At 38.2% G+C, this 13,975-nt stretch overlaps 1 protein-coding gene across 1 annotated transcript in view; it reads left to right on the top strand.

Moving 5' to 3' along the window:
* The window catches only part of CSMD1 (CUB and Sushi multiple domains 1), a 1,400,820-nt gene that overhangs the window by 1,198,477 nt on the left and 188,368 nt on the right, over positions 1-13,975 (top strand). Inside the window, exons 29-30 of the mRNA XM_060136411.1 lie at positions 3,912-4,099; positions 9,927-10,121. Of these exons, the coding sequence (XP_059992394.1) occupies positions 3,912-4,099; positions 9,927-10,121 (383 nt within the window). The remainder of the gene's footprint in view (positions 1-3,911; positions 4,100-9,926; positions 10,122-13,975) is intronic.

The following is a 13,975-nucleotide window of genomic DNA, read 5'->3' as shown; positions in this document are numbered from 1 at the left end:
TGGTGGCCTCGTAGAATGAGGAAGAGTTTGAGAAGGATAGGTGTTAGCTCTTCTCTAACTGTTTGATAGAATTCGCCTGTGAAGCTCCTGTGGACTTACTTATTTATTTATTTATTTTTGGCTGTGTTGGGTCTTTGTTGCTGCCTGTGGGCTTTCTCTAGTTGTGGCGAGTGGGGGCTACTCTTCGTTGCGGTGCGCGGGCTTCTCATTGCAGTGGCTTCTCTTGTTGCAGAGCACAGGCTCTAGGCATGTGGGCTCAGTAGTTGTGGCTCGTGTGCTCTAGGTGCATGGGTTCAGTAGTTGTGGTGCATGGGCTTAGTTGTTCTGTGACATGTGGGATCTTCCCGGACCAGGGCTCGAACCTGTGTCCCCTGCACTGGCAGGCGGATTCTTTACCACTGCACCACCAGGGAAGTCCCTAATGAGACTTTAAATGTCATACCTAAAGATTACTTCATTTATCCCTTCAGGGGTCTTCAGTTTTACATCTAGCAAAGCCTGAGGTCTTGTGTCTAACAGGTACTACATCAAGCTGCATGACAAAAATGGAAATAGATTATTTTGCTTTTCAGCATTCTACTTGCATTAGAATACACATGATGTGGCAAGAATTGCTTTTAAATACTATCTTGCACACAGTGTGTTCCACATGAGAGGGCTTAATTTACAGAATTTTCAAAGAAAAGCGATAATAAAGTGATATAGATATACTTAGTATAATTTCTCATTGATGTATTATATTTCTCTTAATGCGTGAGTGCTAATTCATTTCCATAGTACATCCTGTCTGCCATTCCCAAAGGTAGTATTGTTATTATCATTAAGATAGTCAAGACTTGGTAGAACTCTGAAAACAAAAGTTCCCCAAATTTTATTACTGTAAAGTCTGATTTAATAAACATTAGTTCTTTAAAAAAAAATGCTAACTTCTTTCTGCTACACTAAATGGTAAAATTTCAAATCACAATATAATATGATTATATTATAAATATAAATTCCATAGAACTCTCACATTATAAATATATGGTATAAATAATTGAATTTTTCTAAATCCCATGATCTTTTCCAAATTCACATTTTGATTTTTGAACTAAATGAAGTGGTATTTTAAAAGAGAAGTGGTTCTATATACTGTCCTATTGGTCTCTTAGCTCCCCAAGGCAAAGTGGTCTGATTAGATTTATTTATCTGTCAATTGAACAAGTTTCTTTTCTTGAGATGTTTGCATCAATATTTCAGGCCTGGTTTTGCTTATCTTCCTTCACTTTCTCCTCCTGATGAGATATGAGTCAGTATAATTTTAAACCTCTGTGATTCTGAATTTTAAGTAGTTTAATAAGCCATCATTTCCTGAATTTACTCAAGCTGCTATAAATTTACCAAACGATGAATACCTTATTATGCCACTCAGCTATTATACAAAAGCTGTGAACATTTGCTGGTTATATTTTTGAATATCTTTATGGGTTTTGTTAATGCTAAATTCTAGTAGCGCCTTCCTTAAAACCAGGAGACACCTCTGCTACCAGGAGATTAAAAGTAAATTAACAATTAAAGCCTTTTAGAGAACACAGAGCCTTTTTGTAGGAGTTTCCTACCTTCCCTTGGGTCACGGTGACTCATTGTCAAGGTTCCCAAAGTGCAATTCATAATACTATATAATATATAAGGCAGTTTTACACAAGAAGTTTTCTCACTTAATTTTGTGCACTTCCCTGGAAGAAGGTTGACCTAGAAAATCTTCAAGTTTTCTTCCGACTCTAAGAGTTTGGAATCATTAGCTGACCCGGTGTCACAGAAAATCACATACCTGTGACATGTTCTAAGGAATGGACAACTTGTGTGTGCTCAGGTGGGAGTTTTCCTGGGACCTCAGCTCCTAGATCTACTTAGTAGAAAGAAGGAGGAAGCCAGAAGTACCAGATGGGAACAAGGATGCTCAAGGACCCAGTCAAAGAAGCTGGTGTTGATACAGCCTTCCCAGGATGCACTGTTTAAAGAGTGTGACTGCAGTCAGGTGTGGAGAGGGGAGGGGAGCCCGGCATTACTAACAGGGAAGGCAAAGAATGACATGACCTGGAGCACATATGAGCTTCAAGGCTCACCCTGGTACTTGAGGGGTCTTCAGGGAGGAGTGTTTTATCACAGGCTTCTATAGACTGTGGGGCTGATGCAACTCACACATTGGAACTCAAATTAAATTTGGTTTAAAAGCATGGCCAGACTTTGGCCTATTATTGGGGCTTGTAGATCTGTGCATCTGGTATAGGTAGAAATAAGACAGGGTTTAACCAAAGGGACTGTCATTAATTGTAAATATCACTTCAGACTTCTATGTGTGTGTGACAGCACATCCAAAAGGAGAGGGTAGTTAGAATATGTTTGTTTGTGCCTGACCGTACTTCCATGTTCAAAAATAATCTATCGTAATAATTAGTTATGCCAATTATCAGGGGTACAGCATGACCAGAGTCTAATAACATCCTTGCAAACTATTCCAAAAAAATTGTTATTCCAACCAAATTCTGTTTGGTTGATGCAGTTCCTCTCGGCCTCTTTTCTCACTCTTTAGTCACTCAAGTCTTTTACTTTTTCTTCATTTCCAACTTCAGGGAACTTGTCAGATAAACAGACTCTGAAATCTCTGACAAATTCCTTGAATAAATGTGTTCAGGACCTCACATGGGAGCGAGGGCACCTTGACAGGAAATGGGATGGCGCAATGCAGGTCCAGATGTCATACTAACGTCGGGTCCTTGGTGGTCCCCCGTGCTACATCCTTCAGAATGCAGTGGGCAGCTTCTGGAAAGACCTTGGGTTCACGTTTTATCCCTTGAATATCCAGATAAACTAAAGTCACTTAAACAACAGCACATGTTCGTGATTATAAAACCTCCTGACTCTCTCCATCCCTGTATACAAATATGCTGTCAAGGGAAAGGAAAGAGAGTGGAAGCCGCGTGGATCGGTCCACGTTAAAGACCCCAAAGGCCCTGATTTAAAGATGAAGGGACAGAGGAGGGCAAGTCAGAATGGATTACGTCAATACCTCTGTCTAGTGTGTTTGTTTATTCTGATCCCACTGAGATCTTGGACATGTAAACGAAGTTCAGTCTGTCACTTGAGAGGAGGTATATTTTTAAAGTTCCCAGACTATCATCATCCTTCTCATCATAAATGGCAGAGACATTTAAAGCTGCATCCCACTTGAGAGCTTTGGGAGTTAATTGTTAGACTTTGGAAATTATTAGGGTATTTACATAAGGAGAGACAGAGACAGAGAAGTAGAGAGAGTGGGAAAGAGCAGGAGGGAGAGGGGAAGAGAAAATTGGAATATCCAGTCAAGGTGAAATGATGTGAAACAGTTGACTTCCATACTTTGTACCACTGTAGGGACTGCTATTATTGTTCAAATTATCTAAGCAAATAGAAGCAATTACAATTTTAAAAGTAAACTCAAACAAAAGTATTTTTTAACTTTAAGAATTGTCAGTAACATCAAGGATATATGTTATTAAAACTAAAAATATTCACATAAAAATCAAATACCAGTGGGAATGCATCCCTTCTGAACTCTATTCTTTCAAACTGCATTTCATTAGAAATATCATGGTTATAGGGAAGACATACTATATCTATATTATAAGGTTTCATTTTCTTTCAGATTATCTTCAAAATCATACTGTATTGAAGATGTTGGTGATTGTATAAAATACTAATAGTATTTGTTATAATTGTTATTTATTGCCATTTTGATTATTATTATATTTAACTTTTGGATTGTCCGAATTTTTAAAAATTATTTTACAAAGGCAAATAAAATCACTGTGTGCTCTCAGAGACTTCATAGTCTGGAGGATAAGAGACACATATATTAGGTGCATAATCTAATTAATATTCTTTCCTTTTAGTTTCAACATGGAGCCCAGCTATGATTTCCTACATATCTATGAAGGAGAGGATTCCAACAGCCCTCTCATTGGAAGTTTCCAGGGCTCTCAAGCCCCAGAAAGAATTGAGAGTAGTGGAAATAGTCTCTTTCTGGCATTTCGAAGTGATGCTTCTGTGGGCTTGTCGGGGTTCGCCATTGAATTTAAAGGTACTGTGACCAGCTTAACTTGTGAGGAAAGTGACTTGTATTGAGATTTCTTTAATCATAAGCATTTATTTATAAAGTCTTGCCTATCTGTTCAATGCATAAAATTCTGACATCTCTCTCAATCATCTGGGGAACAGGGTCGATCTCGCCAGTGGAGAAGAAATTTCCAACACGCATTTCTACCTTAGCTGAAAGAAAAGAAAAGGGGGGAGGGAGATTTCTTTTTCCAAATTCATAGCCATTTAAAGATAAATTATGATTTGTGCAATAAATAATTTGAGTATTTAAGAATTATTTTAATATGTGTTTTACTATCTTAATTTGTTTCTTCAGGATGACTCAATTTAAGTACATAAATAGCTTAGTTTGGTTTTTGTTTTTTGGGGTTTTTCTGGCTTGCAGGATCTTAGGTCCCCAACCAAGGAATGAATCCGAGCCCTCAACAGTGAAAGCATGGAGTCCTAACCACTGGACGGACTGCCAAGGAATTCCTGATAAATAGCTTAGTTTTATCTCAATATTTTTCAGGATGTAAAATATCGATTGCCATTCCCCGTCCTGACCACCCATGGTGGTTGGTTTGATGGGGAGCAAGCACTGATCCTGGTCAGCACTTTCTTCTTTGGTCACCTCATGAGTGACTCCCACTTCTTTGGGATCCACCACCCCCTGTCACTAGCATCCAGAGAAAACAAACAGACTCACAAAGATCACCCCAACCTAAGCATTTTGCTGTTGGGTTCATGAAAATAAATATATTTTTTTTTCAGGGCTTCCCTGGTGGTGCAGTGGTTGAGAGTCCACCTGCCGATGCAGGGGACGCGGGTTTGTGCCCCGGTCCGGGAAGATCCCACATGCCGTGGAGCAGCTGGGCCCGTGAGCCATGGCCACTGAGCCTTTGCGTCTGGAGCCTGTGCTCTGCAACGGGAGAGGCCACAACAGTGAGAGGCCTACGTACCGCAAAAAAAAAAAAAAAAAAAAAAAAAATATATATATATATATAAATTTTTTTTTTTTTTTACAAATCTGTTTCTCATGTGAACAAGGAAAACACGGGGTATATTACAAAGAATCAGAGAAAAGGATTTATCAAAATATTAATTGACAGTAGTGAGTGCTTTATAAAAAAATGAAAATATATACATTTATTTAAACTTTTGAGTTAGTTATTAGTTACTAGAATTATAAAATAAAATATAGGGTATGTTTCATCTATGTTAACCCTTTAATGGACTTGTATTTCTTGATATTGTTTTTAAGTAGGAAATTAACCTACTTCCTCAAAAACACCGAAATCTAAAAATTTACTGATCTTTAGTACAATATACAATTTAAAAAAATTTAAACAATTCAGCAATTGAAGGAGTTGCTGTGCTTTTTGGATGGGATCCATTAATGTTCACGAATAATTAACAGCAGTACTTTTAAGTATTTGCCATATCATTAGACAGTTTCTGTATTAATAAGAACTCATTGAAGTGCATGTCACCATGACAACGCCCATTCTGTAATGAGTAAAAAATCACACGTTTCATCTAAATATAAAACTGTAAGGAATGGGAGAGAATATTTGCAAATGATGAGACCAACATGGGGTTAATATCTAAAATATATAAACAGCTCATAGAGCTCAATACCAAGAAAGCAAACAATGCAATAAAAAATGGACAGAAGACCTGAAGAGACATTTTTCCAAAAAGAAAGACATACAGATGTCTAACAGGCACATGAGAAGATTTTCAGCACTGTTAATTGTTAGAGAAATGCAAATCCAAACAACAATGAGGTATAATGTCACTCTGGTCAGAATGGCCATCATGAAAAAGTCTACAAATAACAAATGTTGGCGAGGATGTAGAGAAAAGGGAACCCTCCTACACTGTTGGTGGGAATGTAAATTGGTGCAGCCACTATGGAGAACAGTATGGAGGGTCCTCAAAAAGCTAAAACTAGAGTTGCCATATGAGCCAGCAATGGACTACTACTCAACCATAAAAAAGAATTAAATTCTGCCATTTGCAGAAACATGAACGGACCTAGAAAAATTATGCTTAGTGAAATAAGTCAGACAGTGAAAGACAGATATTGTATAATATCACTTGTATGTGGAATCTAAAAATAATGCAAGTGAATGTATATGCAAAACAAAAACAGACTCACAGACAAACTTATAGAAAACAAACTTATAGTTACCAAAGGGGAGAAGGAAGGGGGAGAGGGACAAATTAGGGGTATGGGATTAACAGATACAAACTACTATGTATAAAATAGATAACAACAAGGATATTTTCTACAGCACAGGAAATTACAGCCATTATCTTGTAATAACTTATAATGGAGTATAATCTTTAAAAATACTAAATCACTATGCTGTACAACTGTGACTAATATAATATTGTAAATCAATTATACTTCAATGAAAAAAAAAGACTGTATACCTGTCATCACCTTGTATTCCCCAGGGCATCCTAGGGTAAGAGAATCTGCAGATGAGTGAGTAAATGCAGTAGAACTTGTGTCCCTCATGATAGGGGGACAGGGCTGCCTCTTTGGTCTGGTTCTTTGGGGACCAGCAGAGCCTTCTAAATGGGTGCTAGAGCTCTCACGCTTTAAAAGTTCTCCAGTGGAGCCTGTGAAAAAAAAATCATCAGAAAACAAGGAAGGACACAGCAATGAAACAGCATCCAGCAAGTACAAGGCCCCATATGGTGAGGGAAGCAGGGAGTGGACCTGGCTCTTGGGCTTGACCAGAAGGAGCCACGGGGCAGTCCTGCTGAGTGACCCCAGGGGCCCGGCAGCTTTGGCACAGGCGTTCTGGGAGGCGTCCATAAGCGGAACCAACAGGAACCAGGGCAGAGCACACCATGTAATGAAGTCATCTCATTGGGAAATGTGACAACGTGTAAGCAAAAAGTGTGCCATGAGTTATCACCAAACATCCTGAACTGACAACTGAGTAAATGCAAGTAAAAGCTTCGATGCAGTGCATTTGGAGAAATGAAGAAAAACTGGCCATCAGAGGTCTCAATTTGCAACACAGAGCAGAAAATCGTGGGAGTGGTATTTAACCAAACAGTACACTAAACCAACAGACACTTATAACAAAAAGTGATTAAAAAGGCTGACCAGGCAACAGGCATGTATTTTTTTCTCTATCATTTTTTTAAATATAATTTTAGTTATTTTATTTTTTATTTTTGGCTGTGTTGGGTCTTCGTTGCTGTGCGCAGGCCTTCTCTAGTTGTGGCGAGCAGGGGCTACTCTTCATTGCAGTACATAGACTTCTCACTGCGGTGGCTTCTCGTTGCAGAGCATGGGTTCTAGGCGCACGGGCTTCAATAGTTCTGGCTCGTGGGCTCAGTATTTGTGGCTTGCAGGCTCTAGAGCACAGGCTCAGTAGTTGTGGCGCACGGGCTTCAGTAGTTGTGGTTCGTGAGCTCTAGAGCACAGGCTCAGTAGTTGTGGCACATGGGCTTAGTTGCTCTGCAGCATGTGGGATCTTCCCGGACCAGGGCTCGAACCCATGTTCCCTGCATTGGCAGGCGGATTCTTAACCTCTGTGCCACCAAGGAAGCCCTTTCTCCATCATTTTATAGGAGAAAAATATATGCCCTAGACCAGTGCTTGTATTTATTAGACACGCGATACATTCTGTTGGATGACAGAGTAAACGACATCCGATGGAAGGACTGTTCTCATGCCCACAGTTTTATTTATTCGTCCCTTATTTGCTTAAAATAAACGATCTAAGGCAGCGTTAAAGAATTATCAGAATGTCCCCTACTCCTTGAAATATCCAAATTGGTTTTCAGTAAAGTGTTTAGAGAGTGTTGGTCCCAGCACAGTACACAACTATTGCTGTGAGTCTCTAACCAGAGCAAAAATAGAGGACCTGGAGGGGTTTCCACAATTGATATATATGATATAATATACTCATGATATATATGATAATTAATATATTATACATGGCATATGATACATATGATGTATGATAATATATATTACAGATGGTATATGATACATATGGTAATATATGATGGATGATATACGATATATATGGTAATATAGCATGTCCGATACACGTGATAGTGTAATGTTTATATATTTATGTTGCACTTTAACCAAAGTATGTAAATAAAATATTCTAATAGCTGGTTATAATAATTAGGCCAACAGTTGCCAGAGAGATCTCTGCTTGGCTGATGTTGACACATAAGTCATTAAAAATATAATGAGAGATATTGAATAAATACAGTTAAACAGGCCTCTTCTCCGTCCTGCAGGACGTCACAAAGTTTGTGCTTTTCCCTCTTCCACTGTTTGTTATCCATTCCTGAGAGGATGTAGGATGTAGTTTTCAGAGCTCATTGCATTTTTACTCTTCACTGGCTCACCTGCCACAATCTCCCAGGAGCATCTTCTTCCCAACACTACTGTGTGGATTTACTCATTGGCCATAAGTAGACACTCAGGAAGGGAAAATGCTTAAAAAGGAACATAATCCACATTGATCACAACCCCCAAAAAGGTAAAATGCAGGCTTCCATTTATACTTTCCAGAGATTTTTTATGTGTTTGATTAACCCTGGGGCAAAGATTGTCAACCCAAATAGAAAGAACTGAAACATATTTATTTTATCCATTCAAGTTATCCTTGAGCCTATATTGATATTAATAACCCCATTCATGAATAGCACATTCATGACAAATAGCATTTTCTTAACTTTAGGCCAAAAACATGAAGAAAAACATGTCAGTATAACATCTATATTGATCCCTTGAAGCTCTGTAAAATTCAATTCAGAGCCTTCTGACATTACAAGGGGCTTTGCTGATGGTGGGAAGGATGTTGACAAGCACAGACAGAAAGCAATTCAGATGATGGAATTGCACACAGCAGAAGGAGATGTAGATACGTGATTTAGAGACATTTGGAAGGTCTGCTGAAATATGACATTTACAGTGTTAATGCTACCAGGACATAAGTGGCACTACCCACACAGCTACAGGACTGTGAGAAAGAAAGAAGAGAGCTTTGTATTTATATCTGGGAAAAAGAGGCTTTTAGCAAACGCCTCCTTTAGTGGCCCCCACAGCTGGACAGATCTTTGCAGTGTGTTTTTGTGAAAGTTATTTAACCGCTCTTGAGCTTCAGATTCTCAAAATGTAGAATGGGGCCACAGATCCTCCTCACGTTGCAGAGGTGGAGTGAAGATTTGAATGAAAAACATGCAGTGTACCCAGCTCAGTGCCTGATACATAACATGCCCTCAATTCCTTTGAGCAGTTGTTAGAATTAGAATAGAACTGTGTTGAGCAATTACTACATCCCAGACACAGGGCTTGACACTTATGGATCAGGAAATGTGCTTTCCAGCTACGTGTGGCTTCATTGACTTAGTGAGAGTGGTAAAAGATCAGAACTTCTTTCCACGATTATCTCACCAGCATGAGAAATCACTCTTAATTTACATGAATTAAATCAATTTCCTTTTGAGAAGCCCAGTTCTCCCATCTCTTCCTAAAATGTGCTGTGATTGCATGAATTAAGTACAAAAGTCAGGAAGTCTACCTCAACAGCAATTCTATAGTGAATTGTCATTTGAAAAATAAGAAATAATTTTATTGAAAGGAGTTTTTTCTATTTTTCTATGATAATTATTAACTTGAACATTAATTGACAACTTGGTCAATTAGTCAATCAATTTTTTGGAGCATATTTTATATGCTGGACACTGTTCTAGGTACTAAAAATATAAACAACCGACAACAAAAAAATAAAATAAAATTCCTGCCATCATGGAGTTTACATTCATGTCTTCCCCAGAGAAACCACGGGAAGCCTGTTTTGACCCTGGAAACATAATGAATGGGACAAGGATTGGGACGGACTTCAAACTTGGCTCAACTGTCACGTACCAGTGTGACTCTGGCTACAAGATCGCTGACCCGTCTTCCATCACGTGTGTGATCGGAGCGGATGGAAAACCCGCCTGGAACCGGGTCTTGCCCTCCTGCAATGGTACGTATGGAACTGGTGTTTCCTTCAGGGATAACTTCCCTCTGGAATTTGCACTCTCATTTTGGAGACAGTTTGCACTTCAGTCCTGCGTCCCCTCCTCACTGGTGGGGAAACCCCGCAGAGCAACGTGGGATAAGAACTTGACCTTCCTTGGTCGTTTAATTTACCCAGTGGATTAGCCATTCTCACAGCTTTCTGGAAGGGGAGATATTTTTCTCTCACTTAGATCGTTTGGCATTTCTAATTGCTGTTTTTGTGTATGAGAGATGCGAATTACCAGTCTCTAGGTGGCCTCTGTCTCTCTGCTTCTTTCTCTGTCTCTGTCTGTCTCCCTCTTGCTCTCTGTCTTTCTCTATTTCTCTGCCTTTCTGTGTGCGTGTGTGTGTATCTCCCTCTGTCTGTGTCTCTGTCTGTGTCTCTGTCTCTGCCTCTCTCTCTCTACATATATACACATACATATACATATATTACATATATAAGGATGTGTCATTTCCCCACAAATACCAACAGTTTGTAATTCCTCATGTACATTAAATTAATAAAAGCACCTATTAGAGGGTAAGGTCAACCTTCAGGAACAGGCAGTGCCATCCTACAGTGACAGAAGTCAGGTTGCAGTTGCCCTTGGGGGGGTGCTGAGAGGAGGGGTCTGAACACAGACTTCTGGGCTGTCCTCCAGGTTCTGTGTCTGGTGGGTAGCTTCGTGGGACCCTCCACAGACAAAACTCCAGACTGTGTGATACACCTTAAAAAGGAGACAGTAAAATCCTGTGTTTTGTCACAGAAAAATTGATTCCAAGTTTACTTTAGGATGAACTCAAGGACCGGTTTAGTTAGATACACTGAACTGATGAAATAAAGATCTTTTCCTTAGGATGGCTCTGATGCTTGTAACTTCCAACCAAAGTGGTATTTCAGAAAATTAGTACGTGAAAAATCTGAGCAAACAACACAGGCGAACAGACCTGACGCCCTGGGTTGCTCTGGCATGTCTGTGTTTCTGGGTTTGTCTTATGACCCTGAGAGCTTTTCTGTTCAGGAACCCAGTCCTCCAGCCCTGCAGTACTCAAGGTTGGCGCAGACAGGGAACTTCACACACGTTTTCAGAGGAAATGAATAAATCAGGGAATAGCCAAAACAATTTCCAGTGAAAATTGAAGTCTTCCTAGTCTTACATATTTTATCCTCTCACAATAAACTCAGAGAAATAATTATTGCTGCTTCTCGGATTCCAGGAGGTTCATGTGAGGGGAGAATGGTGAAGGGCCCATGTGGCTGTGTGGGGCGTCCAGATGATGACTTCAATGTCTGTGTAAACGTTACAGTAAGCTTTGAGTCAGCGGCATCACAGCGCTCCTCTCTGGGGGTTAGAAGAGTGTCCTCGTACGTTCACTAGAGTCACCTCAAAATGGCATCCTTAAAAGTGCACACTGTATTAAATTCAAACATACTTTGAACTTATGGGGGATGATGATAAATTCTTTAGCCATAGGCTAAACGAGAAAAATGAGGTCACATTTAGGCAACAGATAAATAATCTAATTTTAAATTAGAGATTTTTCTTCCGTATCTGAAGACCCGTAAACTCAAGCATAGTTTCTGTTAACCAGTCATCACATTTATGTGCATAAAACATACAACACTGGTTTTTCCTTAAGTTATTTATTTCAATTTAAATAAAACTAAAAATTCCGAATCATTAAACAGAAATGTCCTCTCCCGTAGTTTATTTGGGATATCTCAAGGAGAACAGCACCTTTTGTGCTGAATTAATGCCTGTGGGTCACTCAGATCACCAGTTAAACTAAGCGAATGTTGTTATAGTTTAAACATTTTGATTGTTCATATATTAAGGGATATATTTTGGGCTAGTTTGTTTTAAATTCATGATATAATTTTTCTTTCTATTGCCTACATTTTTTTGTTCATTGAGGTTTCCTGTTGAATTAGAACAGAAATGGAAACAGCCTGGAGTCTCTTTCATGGGTCAGAATGGCTTTTATTTACTTACGTTGTTTTTGGTTTACATTCAAATTTGATTGTATTTTATTGCCTTTATATATGAGACATATACTCCAATTAAGCAAATGGATGAGTCAGTTTCTTGTTACCATCTGCAATGAATACTGTTGCAAATCTTTTTTCATTTAGGAAATGATCTGTTTAATACATTAATTACCAAAGAGTAACAGCATATTTGTTTTCCTTCTCTTATCACATTAATATAAAAGAATTTCTAACATGAGAAAGACCATGCTTGTTTCTCAGGTTAACACAGTAACATGGACAGAGTAATTGTTAAGAATTAAATGAAAATTCTCTACATATTTTTCTCAATTTCACAAATGTTTGGTTTTGTTTGTAGTATGTTATGCAGTTTGCGTGCTTATCTTTAAATCTGGGGAAAAATGTATAAGCATAGCACAGTTTATCAAGGTAGCAGAGGACCTAAAATGCCATGTTTGTTTTCTTTCATTTTATCCTCTTTATTTTTTAGTGTTTTCTATTATCATAAAGTAATGATCTTTCATCCTACCCATTAACAAAATAAATTTTTGTAGTTATACTTGAACAAATATATCAGTAGATATAAGATTTCTGTTTGATAAGATTTCTGTTTGATCATTTGGGCATCAAAATATTAGCTCAGTGAAGATTTATTTCCACTTTTCATTTATGCTTGTTGTTTAAACTTTGAAATAGATAAACTTTTTAATAGATATGCTTAAATTTTATATGTCTAAAAGAAAATAGATTTCCATTCTTCATTTGTACTTATTTTTAAAAATTTGAACTTTTGAGTGTTTAAGAAAAATTATAGTTCTGAAATAACCTGGTTGAATTTATATGGCTAATTTTCTTAAAATTAAGTGATATATCTAAACTGGTGGAATGAGGCTCCCAGCATTTCACTGAAAACCTTGAGCTTTGAAATTTAACTTACAGAAATTTCCTCTATCTAAAAGTGAAAAAATTTTTTTTCTATTTAAGGTTTTTAAAAAAGCCATGGTAAGTGTTTTAGGGTGATAAAATTATTATGAGTTAAGACATCAGCATGAAGGCTGCTCTTAGCTTAGTTAAGGGAGATCTCTAGTAGTTGATCATAAATAGATTATAACTGTCAGGTATTTAAGCTGTCTTCCTTTGACTTTTAGAGTATGACTTCAGTTTTCCAGCTGCATAAAGCTGGACCTGGGAAGTCTCCTGCCAAGTCATCATTGAGGTGCTTTGACACTAGCATCAGCATTCTGCGCAGCTTTATTAATCCTGGAGAAAGTCCCATCCATCAATTAGGACTTAACAATGTGCTACTTAACATTCAGAAGATTTGACACGTTATCCCCGATTTCTATCCTTTTTAATGCTTGAAAACTGTCACATTAAGAAGAAGTAAGCTATAGAAATGTGAACTTTCTGAAATACTGAAAAATAATTCTGAATTCAGATCAGAGAAGATGTATCTAGGATAAGAAGGCATGCAGTCAGGCCACAAAGGGCACAGCTGAGGGGCAGTTGGCGTCACTTCAGTGGATAAATAGTGTCCTAAGCAGATGAGCAGACGTGGACCTCTTTTTAGGTAAAAATATGAGGAATTGAAGTATTCGCAATTTAATCCCGAAACTGGGATTTAGTTGAAAGTCTATTTTAAGATGTTTAACAATAGTATTTTGAATATCCAAGCTACAGTATTTTTCTATTTTCTCAGCAAGAGCAATGCTGAGAGTAACAAGATGATCAGAGGGAAGATAAACACACACACACACACACACACTCCCTCTCTCTCTGAACTGTTCATATAACACCTCATCAATGTACCTGCCCTGAGTTTGTAGTTTTGGGTTCCTTCAGCTTTC

The sequence above is a fragment of the Lagenorhynchus albirostris genome, chromosome 21 (assembly GCF_949774975.1).
Source record: "Lagenorhynchus albirostris chromosome 21, mLagAlb1.1, whole genome shotgun sequence".
In the NCBI taxonomy this organism is placed as follows: Eukaryota; Metazoa; Chordata; class Mammalia; order Artiodactyla; family Delphinidae; genus Lagenorhynchus; species Lagenorhynchus albirostris.
The sequence above is the reverse complement of the archived record's forward strand: the minus strand, read 5'-3'. Positions and strand labels throughout refer to the sequence as shown.